The sequence below is a fragment of the Mobula hypostoma genome, chromosome X2 (genome assembly GCF_963921235.1).
Source record: "Mobula hypostoma chromosome X2, sMobHyp1.1, whole genome shotgun sequence".
Classification (NCBI taxonomy): domain Eukaryota; kingdom Metazoa; phylum Chordata; class Chondrichthyes; order Myliobatiformes; family Myliobatidae; genus Mobula; species Mobula hypostoma.
Window position 1 is genome coordinate 33,825,869 of NC_086129.1, and position 12,828 is coordinate 33,838,696.

Genomic DNA, 12,828 nt, shown 5'->3' on the forward strand with positions numbered 1-12,828 from the left:
TAAAGATGTAGCTGTCCTGTGCTGGCACCAGTGGGATCAGCAGTTGGTCTGCCACCTGTCTTCAGGAGAGAGAGAGAGATAAGGAAAACAATAGAGCAGCATTCGGAGATGTTAATGAAGGAAGGAGAGCTGTCAAGAGCGGCTCCCCCTTTGAACCCTGAACTGTTTGAAGTGATGGACAGGCGATACCCCAGCAGGGGGATAAAAAGGGACAGGTTTGCTAAGGCAGGACACACACGACACCAGAGGTAACAAGACCCTGGAAGCGGTGCGTCTCTCACAAGTCGGTGGGAAGTACCGGGCCATAAACACACAGGGTGGAAAGGTACGATCGGCGGGAACCTGGTGTGTGTCCACCCTTGCCTGGGTGCCAGGTTCAGCGCAGGGAAACGATCGTATCTGGAAACGGAGGGGTCACGGTCGGTGACCTCAGATGACATCACAAAGGACTCGCCCGAAAGCTGACTGCGAAGGTCTGTGTCTGGAAGCCCTGAATATTCATTCGTTTTTGCTCTCTCTCTCTCTCTCCTTCCCCCCACTGTCCATCGCCACGGCAGCGATTACTGCGAACTGAACTGAACTGAACTAACTTGAACTGAACTTTGCGTTACTTTGAAACTGGTCATTTACCTCTAGACAACGATGGAGCTTGATTGATCCTGTTATCTTAATTCTGTGTACATGTATGTTTATCATTGCTGAACTGTTGCATTCATTATCCTTTTGATTAGAGTACTGTGTTGCTTGTTTCTTTAATAAAACTTTCTTAGTTCTAGTAATCCAGACTCCAACTGAGTGATCCATTTCTGCTGGTTTGGCAACCCAGTTACGGGGTATGTAACACTGGCCACATGGTCATGGGTATAGACAGAGTAGAGCAGTGGGCCAAGCACGCACCCCTGAGAGGTGACAGTGTGGATCGTCAGCGAGGAGGCGATGTTATCACCAATCCGCACGGATTGTGGTCTTCCGGTTAGGAAGTCAAAAGTCCAATTGCAGAGGGAGGTACAGAGGCCCAGATTCTGTGGCTTATCAATCAGGACTGTGGGAATGATGGTATTAAATGCTAAGCAATAGTCAATGAACAGCATCCTAACATAGGTGTTTGTATTGTCCAGGTGGTCTACAGCCGTGTGAAAAACCATGGAGATTGTGTCTGCCATAGACTTACTGTGGTGATATGGTCCAGGTCCTTGCTGAGACAAGAGTTCATTCTGGTCATGACCAACCTCTCAAAGCATTTTATCACTGAAGATGTGAGTGCTACTGGGTGATGGTCATTAAGGCAGCTCACATTATTCTTCTTCTGCACTGGTATAAATGTTGCCTTTTTGAAGCAAATGGGAACTTCTGACTCTAACAATGAGAGGTTGAAAATGTCCTTGAATACTCAAACCAGTTGGTTGGCACAAGTTTTCAGAGCCAGACCAGGTACTCCATCGGGACCTGACTCTTTGCGAGGGTTCACCCTCCTTAAAGACAGCCTAACATTGGCCTCTGAGACAGAGATCACAAAGTCACCAGGTGTAGCAGGGATCTTCACAGCTGTAGTTGTGTTCTCCCTTTCAAAGCGGGCATAGGAGGCGTTGAACTCATCTGGTAGTGAAGCATCTCTGCCATTCATGCTATTGGTTTTTGCTTTGTAGGAAGTCATGTCCTGAAAACCCTGCCAGAGTTGAAGTCACCTCCAACCTCGCTCGAAATTGTTTTTCGCTCTTGAAATAGCCCTCCGCAAGTCATACATGGTTTTTTCGTGCAGACCTGGGTCATCAGACTTAAATGCCACAGGTCTAGCCCTCAGCAGATGACAAACCTCCTAGTTCATCCACAGCCTTTGGTTTGGGAATGTACAGCAAGTTTTCATAGGCACACACTCATCCACACAGGTTTTAGTGAACTCCGTAACGACTGCGGCATTCTCATCCAGATTCAAAGATGAACCCCTGAATGCAGTCCAGTTCACCGCCTCAAAGCAGTCCTCTTAGCGCTCCTTATGTGGCCCTCCTCTGTGGCTGTTCCGCTTTTCAATGAGATCCTGGGTGATCTTTTAGTATAATTTTCCTGTTTCCTTCTATTGATGTCTGATTTGAATAAATATTTGAACCTCCTCAATCTTTTTGAGTAAATGAATTTAAACAGTTATTAAACTGTGGATCTTTTTTTTTTCTCACCTCAGTCCTGAGTAACAACTCCATTTTCTGAGGCTGTGGCACCTGAACCAGGGGAAATATCATCCCTGCTTTTACCCTTGGAAATTCCATAAAAACTTTATGGGTTTGAATAAGTTTGGCTCTCATTATTTATTCAATAAACTTCAATCTGCTTAATCTGTCTTCATAAGATTTTTGTTGTAGCAGTCTGGGTTGATCAGACACAACAATTCTCATGTCCAGGAGATGTGGTAATATGTGTCGAAGCACAACAAAGTTATTTGAGCCTAATTTATTAACATAAAATAGAAAGCAGAAATAAACCACACAGAATACTATGTAGCAAGTCAAAGATTTCCCTTAACACAGTCCTCCTAAATCAAATAGACATTTTCATGGTCACTCCTTATTATCTCATAGCACACAACATTTGTTAATTTTCCAGTATCTGGACACATAACAGTCCTTGGACTTACAACGGGTATTAATGTTTGCATACTGTATAAGCGATAAGGTAGAAATAATCCAGCTATCAACAGACATTCTTACAGACATTAACAGATTTTTAGCTACTAACAGACCTACAATGTTTACTCTACAAACCTCACATGCTGCGAGCCCAGAAAGAGTTGTGTCATTAACCTGACAGACATTCATTCATTGTTTATAAAAAAAAACAATATGTCGCAATATTCTATGCCAAGAACTGATGAGGTGAATATCCAATGCACTCTTCCTGTAAGTAGGTGGAGTGGATCTGTATACAATATTCCTGGTGCAGTCTACTTAATTGCAGTAAGATATTTTTGCTCTTGTACTCTAATTCTCTTGCAATAAAGAAAACTATTGTGGACCAATCACCATTTGGAATCTGGAGGATCCAGTAGTCAAGCCTTTATTCAATCATTATAAGTATATATGGAATAATGTGTGAAGAGTATATTGACTGTTATCGGTGCTGACAAAGAATATTGACGATTAACAGATAGAGATATGACGATGGGTGTTGCTTATGAATGGTGAGCACTTTAGCTCACACCACTAGTCTTCCACGTTATCTTCAACACTGCATATAACTCAAAATATCACAAAACGTAAACACGAGGAATTCTGCAGATGCTGGAAATTCAAGCAACACACAAAACATCACACCTCTGTTTTCTGTTTTCATAACTGGTGCTCATTATTGAAACATGCATGACTACCCATCTAATCCTATGCTTACCCATGTCTCCCACTTAAAACATTTGCAGTGTTTTAACAGAGCAAAGCACTTACACCGCAGTCTATGTAATTAGTATATTTAGAGGTTGCTAATTGTATGAGCTGCAGTTTACACATTCAAATTGTCCTGTATTAACATGATTCTGATAGGAGAATATGAGGTAGGTACTAATGGCTACTGTTTCCCAAAACCAGATTCCCCACTATATTTAAGAATCATTTCCAACTCTAACAGATTTCATAATTGTTAGCTGTACAATCATGCTAACTTTCATTGATCAATGTACAAAGGCAGCCATGTCCTTCTGAACACCAATATTTTTCCATTTCTCATCTTTTCTTTTAATTTATGTTTGTATTTTTCTACCAAAGAATGAGACCTCTCATTTTTGCCAAATGATGTAACAGTTGCCATGTCTTTATTTATTCACTCATCTATCTAGCTTTCTCTTCAGCTCATTTGGACAGGAAGAAAAACAATTGCTACCATCAGAATTGTAATATATGAATAGATTTCTTTTGGAGCAGTGACTCACCTTAGCACAGCCTATGGACTGAGAACTTACCTATGCACATTGATCTGTTGTCTATGCATGTGTATTGATATCTCTCCCTCCCCACCCCCCACCTCGTGTGCTTTTATTTAATTGATATGAATTTGCACAGACACAACAAGAATACTAGAGAAAGGTGGTGGAATTTGTCTTTGAATGTAATGCTGCTTGATGAAGTTTAATTTTGTTCTGTCACATTCTGTTTTCTTTAGGCTGGTTTTGTGTATCGGCTGCTTGGACAGCCCAGCCATTTGATCTGGATAACTACACAACTGCAAACTGTCTCTGCCCAGCAACAGCTACTGGGGGAAAATGCCAGCCAGGCTTTTACTGTCCTGAGGGTAGTGTTGAGCCAATACCATGTCCACCAGGAGCTTACTGCAATGACTCAGGTTGGTTTAACTTCTGTTTTCAGCACTTCATACCACTTTGCTTGCATATTTGGTGTCAATTGTCAATTGTCACTGACTGGAGGTTGTTGCAGACTTATCCCAGAATCTTTCAAAAATAGGTAAAATCTGCAAACAATGGACTTGACCCTAGACAATATTGGGGAAAAGCTCAGCCTTTCAATGGAAAACTGAGGGCAGGTAACTCATCATGAAAAAAGTTGAGATCAACAGCAGGTGATTATTGTCAACATAAGTATACATACCTGTTTCCGTGCTTATACATGGTAAATGGTAGGGCACTGAAGAATGTAGTAGAACAGAGAGATCAGAGAGATCTAGGAATAATGGTGCATAGTTCCCTGAAGGTGGAATCTCATATGGATACGATGGTGAAGAAAGCATTTGGTATTCTGGCCTTTATAAATCAGAGCATTGAGTATAGGAGTTGGGATGTAATGTTGAAATTGTACAAGGCATTGGTGAGGCCAAATTTGAAGTATTGTGTACAGTTCTGGTCACCGAATTATAGGAAAGATGTCAACAAAGTAGAGAGAGTACAGAGAAGATTTACTAGATTGTTACCTGGGTTTCATCTCCTAAGTTACAGAGTAAGGTTGAACAAGTTGGGTCTTTATTCTTTGGAACATAGAAGGTTGAGGGGGGACTTAATAGAGGTATTTAAAATTATGAGGGGGATAGATAGAGTTGACGTGGATAGGCTTTTTCCATTGAGAGTGGGGGAGATTCAAACAAGAGGACATGAGTTGAGAGTTAGGGGGCAAAAGTTTAGGGATAACATGAGGGGGAACTACTTTACTCAGAGAGTGGTAGCTGTGTGGAGCGAGCTTCCAGCGGAAGTGGTTGAGACAGGTTCGATGTTGTTTAAAGTTAAATTGGACAGATATATGGACAGGAAAGGAATGGAGGGTTATGGGCTAAGTGCAGGTCGGTGGGACTAGGTGAGAGTAAGAGTTCGGCACGGACTAGAAGGGCCGAGATGGCCTGTTTCCGTGCTGTAATTGTTATATGGTTATATGGTTAAGTATGATGAACACAGTCACTATAATTATTAGGCAACTGAATTAAAATGCAGTAATATTTTATATGCCGACCAGGCTCTTCAGTTAATGATTTACAATGATTGTCTTGAAACAACTATTTTGTGAATTATTCATAACAAAAGTATTGTTCATTTGTACTTGAGCTCAAAACAAAATTGACTGCTTCAAATATGCAACAAAAATTGCATTTCTGTAAAAGATCTTAAGTGATTATAAAGCCAACTGACTGCTACGAACAATTCATACAATAGTGTCAGGGACGTAGCATTGTATGATGAGTAATGGTGTTATGTTAACTGGTATATCGATCAAAGTTATGTTGGCAAGAAGGCGTCATTTAGGTTTAAGACTCCTTTGGACAACAAGAGCACGTTTACAATGGTGGAAAAACAAATTGTTAATTTCATACTTACCAGGCAGCTCAACACTGATAGCAAGCATTTTGATCCAGAACATTACCTTGTGTTATTTTGGTAGATAGCTGTTTTGTATTTTATAGTAACTTGTAGATTCTGTTGCTTTCTTAGTCACACTGCCTGCTCTGTGCTACAGGTTTGTCAGAACCAAGTGGGAAATGTAGCCCAGGATATTATTGTGCAGGAGGAGCTAGTCAACCACAGAATACTGATGGTATCACCGGTAATATATGTCCCCGAGGTTCTTATTGTGGTAAGTACAGTAAATACAAATGTAAAAGGAACAAGCAAAGAAAGGTTAGCTTTCCCATGAAGTACGAACAATGTACTCACTGGTTCCTTTTCCCCCAGTCATCCCAAAGAAAGAAGTCTGGGCCTACTTATTGATTAAGAATATTGGTAAATTAGTCTACAACCACCCAAATGCCTGGAGACTACAGTCACCATGTGATACATCCTACAAACCCCAGTTGACATTTAAATGCTGAATTTTCAGGACAAAGAAGCAATGTTTAAAGACTCTGGCCACTCAAATGGGTGACCACTGGGAGATCCCGCTTTTTCTGGCAGAGGGCGAGCAGGTGCTCGGCGAAGCGGTCTCCCAATCTACGTCAGGTCTCACTGATGTACAGGAAGCCACAATGGGAACAATTTAAACACCAGGCCAGATGGATTGAAAAGGCAGAGTGTTGGGACCAGAGGCAGGGGTCGGGCCAGTTCTGCTCGCTGCTCCATGACGTTTACTCTGCTCTCAGGGCTGAGGCTGTGTCCTGCACCAGCTGCTCTGAGCTTCCTGTCTATGGACTCACTCTCGTTCTGAATGCTCTTCCTTGCTTTTATTGTTTGTACGATTTGTGCTTTTTTTTCCCTCCCCCTGCGCATTGGGAGTTGGTCTTTTTTAAATGGGTTCTTTTGAGTTCCTTGCTTTTGTGGCTGCCAGATAGCAGAGAAATCTCAAGGTTGTATAATTTATACATACTTTAATAATAAATCTACTTCGAATTTTGAACTTTAGAAAAATGGCTGAGGCCAGTATAGATCAGCCATGATCATATTGTATGGTGGGGGAAGCTTAGTGCCTGGACAGAGGGACATTCAGTGGTGAGGAACTTCATACATGACAGATCTCCCAAAATGCCAGCAGATGGTGCCTAGCTCAGGAAAGTGTTTAACTTCCTCCCCTTTTCTCCCACGCACCACCCCACCCCTAAACAAATAAAATTGGTGACCAAGTAACCCTTTTTTGTGGATGATATTTGTTTTAAACCATTTCCATTACTTTATGGCCTTCTTATATTAAAGGACCTATGCCCTCTCCCAGGCTGAAAACACTGAGTATTTTAAGTGGCGTCATTTCAGACCCCGGTGGCTTTAATCCAACATGGAAGTGTTCCCTTTACATGCTTCACTTACTAAACAACCAAATTTTCCATGTTGCTCAGAGATCACTCAAGGGCTGTATGCAGGTGTCAGGCACACCAAATGACAAGATTAACAGATATCATTACTCTGATGCACAATCTGAAAACAATGCAGTAATTCAAAAAAGGTAATGGTAACGAACAAACTCTTTTTGGGCTTCCAGCCAGGTACTCTGTCACCTTCATCAGGGATGATGCTTGGGCATGTCTACTCCGGTGGAATTTACACCCCGTTGTCCGTCCCTCCTGATTGGTTAGTCCTCATCCAATTAGGTTTCCACTCTCCCACCTTGTTTACAATCAATTTCCAGTTCTTACTTAAAGCAAGACCTTTGTCTTTGTTAAATTTCTTTTCCTCTAGTTTTATTTCAATGGCTTCCTCCACCAGGCAGTCCCAAAAGCCACTGATGCGGCACAGTAGTTTTGTGCCATCAAAGTCGATCCTACGGCCATTGCAAATGCAATGTTCTGCTACCGCTGACTTCTCCGGGTAACCCAAATGGATAAACCCCCTGTGCTCCCTGATGTGGGTTTCCACCGTGCACCCTGTCTGGCTGATATACGCTGCTCTGCGTTCACAGGGAATCCTGTAAACGTCAGCCATCCTGGGTCCCAGGTCATCTTTGACCTGCATGAGCTGTGATCTGAGCTTCCTTATGGGTTTGTGGATGGTATTAATCTGGTATTTCTTCAGGATCTTCACAATCCTTCCAGAAACCATGGAAATATAGGGAGGCCGGAGAAGAGTTTATTCGTCATATACATCAGGAAAACACTAGATCCTTTTTCAGTAATACATCTGTTCATAATGCATTAAATATAAGAGATCAGATTTAATTGGAACAGACATTTCATTAAAGTGCCTATAGTTCTGGGGATTTTACTTGTGATCCACATGAGGGCATAAGTGTTCTTTTTTCCCTCTTTGAATTGCTTATTATTTTAAAGTGTGCTGTTCTCAGGTCCTGGATCAAAGAAACCAACTCCATGTCCACCAGGAACTTTCTCTGATGTCCAAGCACTATCTGATATGTCAGAATGTTTACCTTGTGCAGCTGGGTTTTACTGTGAAAGCCCTGGACTTACTGCACCAACTAATCCCTGTTCTGAAGGTAAAGCTACAAGCCTGATACAATTAAGCTAGACAATTCAGAATCAGAACCTAACTCGCAATATAAATCATGAGATCACATTTCAACCTGTCAATTAGAGAGATTGGCAAAGAGGTTTGTAAGAATATCTAGCTAAATTAGATTTCTTAAAATTTATACTGGTAGGACCTAGAATGAGCTTTCACCTACCATCCAGTTTTATGTAGCTCTTTCCTTCATGCTATTTTATTCCTTATTCCTTCATCAAATTATTTGGTTTAACATTGAAAGCTCCTATTATGTTCGTCCCGAGCACACTTTCTGTTCATTTGTATCATATTCGAAGCACCCCTTGTGTAAAAGTGCTTTGCCTGAAATGTTAACTTATATTGGTGACTATATTATTTTATGGTCTTTGGTTTTGATGTTCCACAAGTAAAGATGTTTCCTCAACTCATTTTCTTTAAACTACACATAATTTTATCAATCTTGATGAGATCACTCTTGAATTTTTTTTAGAGTAATATTCTTTCCTGGTGCATATATCTCTCATTTTTGGCATTATCCTTTAAATCTATCATCTTCTCACATTGTCCCTATCCTCTTTTCTCATTAACTGTTCAATTGTCAGTTTTTTGTGCAATATATTGACTTGAACCATGCACAGAGTGGTCTATCTAACCAAAGCTCCATACAAGTTTCAGTTTTATTTCTCTGGAAGTGAATCCAAGTAGATCGTTTGCACATTCTCTGTCCTTATTATATAGTACTACTACTTTTAGATATTTGTGAATTTATGCTCCTGGATTCTTCTCCACTTGATATAGATGCTGATTTTACCTCTTAATTATACCCACCAAAAAGGAACTACCCTGTACTCAATCAGATGTGTATTTGTCACTAGTCCAAGAATGTATTGTATTTGTAATTTAAGGTATGTTGTAATGAATGAAAAAATCTTGCTTTACCAATTTTGCCTTCATTCGAAAATAAATCGAACATTACAAAAGTTAGCAACACTGACTGACAGTATAATGTGTCCACCATTATTTGTTTAACTTGTTACCTTTTTTTTCTAGGCTTCTACTGTCCACCAGGTCAAAACATGAGTTGGGCTTTTGTTTGTCCTGCAGGACACTACTGTCCAGAGGGAAGTCCCAGCCCTGAACTGTGTGATTCTGGTACATGGCAGGATTTGGAGGGCCAGGGACACTGCAAGGCATGTGAAGCAGGTACAGACAAATAATATTTATGAAAGTATTTAGCATTGCTCAGAGTCCATAAAACAGCACTCCCCTTTGTATTAGTAAGTTGTGGGCTCAAAAGACTAACCAGATTATGTATCTTAAAGTGACAATTTGAAAATATCTGTAATCAAACACACAGGATGGAAATTTATATGTAAATTAGGCACCCAAGACTTCCACATAGAAATTGGTTTGGACTGAGTGAAATAAGAGGAAAGCAAAACTGAATAAATTCACTCTTCTTTATTCAGTTGTGCCTTGGAATTTCAAAGACTGCCTGAATAGTCGATATCCAAATCATTCTATGTTATTGGGTGTGCCACCAGAATAAATTACACCTTGTTTTTTCAATGAAGGCAGCTTTTGTTACAAGAATAGCTTATGTAAGTAGAGCAAGCTACTCTGCCAATAAATGACTTGTGTTTAAGCTTGCATTAAGGAATCAGCATCTTGTTTCCGTATGTACCAGCAGTTTACTATTTAATTCCATTGTTCTTTGTTGGGGAATGAATACAAATTGGAAAAAGCTTGTGTCTTTCTCACATGATGAAAGAAAGATTCTTTCTCTCTCTTGCAATGTGCTTCAGGAAATATCATATCTGAATTTGTGAATATTGGCACACTCTTCATGTAAAATAAATAAAAGTGGAAAAAGCTGGCCATTTCTATTTGTAACAGGAATAAGTAAGCCAAATGCATTATTATATTTCTTTCCTGTAGGATATTATTGTGACAACAGCATTGGACCAGTTATTGAGTTTAAATTTTACCCATGCCCACAGGGGTATTATTGCCCTGTGGGAACTCGGGCTGCGACTCAGTATGGATGTCCTCCTGGTACATTTGGCCAGAGTGTACGCCTGCAGGATATCAATGATTGTCAACCATGTTCTCCTGGGAAATACTGTGCATCATTTGCATTGAAGGCACCTTCAGGTGAGCTGCATTTCAATAGCCTGTGTGAGGAGCTCATGTTGAGCTAGCAACTCGACCTCATAAAAATACAGACAAAATGCAAATGAAACAGCAAGGTTGCCACCTGATGCACCACAAGGTGCAGAGAGGAATAACAATGTGTGGGACTGAGGAAGAATTTTTAAAAATTGTAACAGGCAAACTTGTTACTGCTTTTCATGACCATAGGTTTATCCAAAGCTGGCTGAAAGTTCTCCATTTCATTTATTTGAAAAGATTGGCCAAATATGGTTACACAGCAAGGCCCTGTTACTTGAACTTCCTCCTTTTGGATTTCAGAGCTTATTCCTTCTCTTAATAGGTTATCTGCTTGGCTGCTTTGCTTTGTAATTCTATACTTGAAGGATAATATTAGCCATTGTCCCTTTATGGTTTGCTTCATGTGACAAGCTGTTGACTGTGTTGTGAATTTAATATATCAGAAATATTTGAGTACTATAATAAATATATTGTTTGATTAAACACCATTGCTTGTTTAGATAATTCATTATGGTTATAGGTGCGAGGTACATGAATGGCATACGTCATCACACCGCTGTGTTATATGTGTTCGCCTCACTTAAAGTATAAACAAACTAAGATACGGTATTCCCAGCTCCATGTTTTTGCGTTCAGTTAGTTTAACGTTTTGGAGTTATGAAACATAACTGACTGGTGTTGCAATAATTGGTAAAAACACAAAATTACAGAAAGTGACAGTAAGAATACCGGCCAGTTTCATGATTGCTTTGTGAATAAATTACCTTTGAGTTAAAAATTGAACATTTTGTATACTTTAGATAGTGAACAAAGGAATTATGAAGACTTAGGAAAACACTCATCTTAGATCATTATAATCTACAGATCACAGTGAGCATTCTCAGTTGCTACATAATCTTCCAACAATGTAAAACATTAGACTGTAAAGCCTAATGTATGGTCTGCTGTTGGTTGGATTCCTATCTACATTTGATATAGGAGTGGAGTAATTACATTTACATATAACATGTTTGAAATCTTGGCTCTGAAGCAACAATTTTTTTTACTGTGTGGTCAATACAGTATTTGAGCTACTGTATTGAATTAGATTTTCCTGTGAAGTTGCAGATAAAACAACTGAACAACTGAAATTCAGCTGCTTTTTACAATGTTAACAATGAAAAATCTTCTTTGCTTTCATCACTAAATCTTGTCATTGATCATTTCTGAGCTGCGATGTACCACTGAAATTCTACTGGTTACTTTTGTGATGATGACACAATCTCCACATCAAAGCCATGCTCATCACCATTAATTTCCATCCATTGTTTGGGAGTGTAACGGGGGAACAGGCTTCCAATCAATGCACGGTCCCAAATTGCAGAGTCAATCTGGGACGCTACACGATAAGCAAATTTATTTATCCATGTACTTATCACCAAAATTAGAACAATCTTCTCAAGTATACCCATCACCAGCCTTCCCCAATCCTACAAACTGCAGCTTTATCCCCAACTTCTCAATCTCCCCCAACTTTCCTACTGGCATTGACATCATCCCCCAACTTTTGCCACATCTGTCAAGCTCCAGTGAGGTTCCTTGCCACCAAGAAACCTGAGCAAGTCCTCCTTGGGTTCAAGGTCTGGTAGCACGTTCTATTGTGGGCCCTGATCACACAAAAGATTTTTGACTCATCACATCTACATCATTTGAGTGCTGCACAGAATTTCTGTGCAAGGGATATGACACTAGCTACCTCAAGTGCCCATTTAATCAGTTATAATGTATGAATTTGTTAATGTACTGTAACACCGATAAGCATGACACCGATTTATCTTCTGTATGGGCCAGAGCAAATTAGGCTCAGTCCACATCTCACACTTGCCCCACTGATGCCACAGTCACCTCCTATAGCTAAAGAGCTCTCTGTATGCTTCCATATCTTGTTGTCAGCCCGCTTCCCAGGTTTAGGAGGCAAGGATCAGATGGGTCTATTGAGGGATATAGGGAAGCAAGAAAGGAGCTTAAGAAGGGGCTGAGAAAAGCAAGAAGGGGGCATGAGAAGGCCTTGGCAAGTAGGGTAAAGGAAAATCCCAAGGCATTCTTCAATATGTGAAGAACAAAAGGATGACAGGAGTGAAGGTAGGACCAATTAGAGATAAAGGTGGGAAGATGTGCCTGGAGGCTGTGGAAGTGAGCGAGGTCCTCAATGAATACTTCTCTTCAGTATTCACCAATGAGAGGGAACTTGGTGAGGACAATATGAGTGAGGTTGATGTTCTGGAGCATGTTGATATTAAGGGAGAGGAGGTGTTGGAGTGTTAAAATACATTAGGACG

At 40.3% G+C, this 12,828-nt stretch overlaps 1 protein-coding gene across 1 annotated transcript in view; it reads left to right on the plus strand.

Annotated features, from left to right (window-relative positions):
• Nucleotides 1-10,539, plus strand: part of LOC134340877 (uncharacterized) — a 51,775-nt gene extending 41,236 nt beyond the window's left edge. The window contains exons 11-16 of the mRNA XM_063038450.1: nt 4,141-4,320; nt 5,934-6,050; nt 7,240-7,346; nt 8,167-8,330; nt 9,389-9,541; nt 10,277-10,539. Coding sequence (XP_062894520.1) covers nt 4,141-4,320; nt 5,934-6,050; nt 7,240-7,346; nt 8,167-8,330; nt 9,389-9,541; nt 10,277-10,539 — 984 coding nt within the window. The remainder of the gene's footprint in view (nt 1-4,140; nt 4,321-5,933; nt 6,051-7,239; nt 7,347-8,166; nt 8,331-9,388; nt 9,542-10,276) is intronic.
• The last annotated feature ends 2,289 nt before the right edge of the window (nt 10,540-12,828 follow it).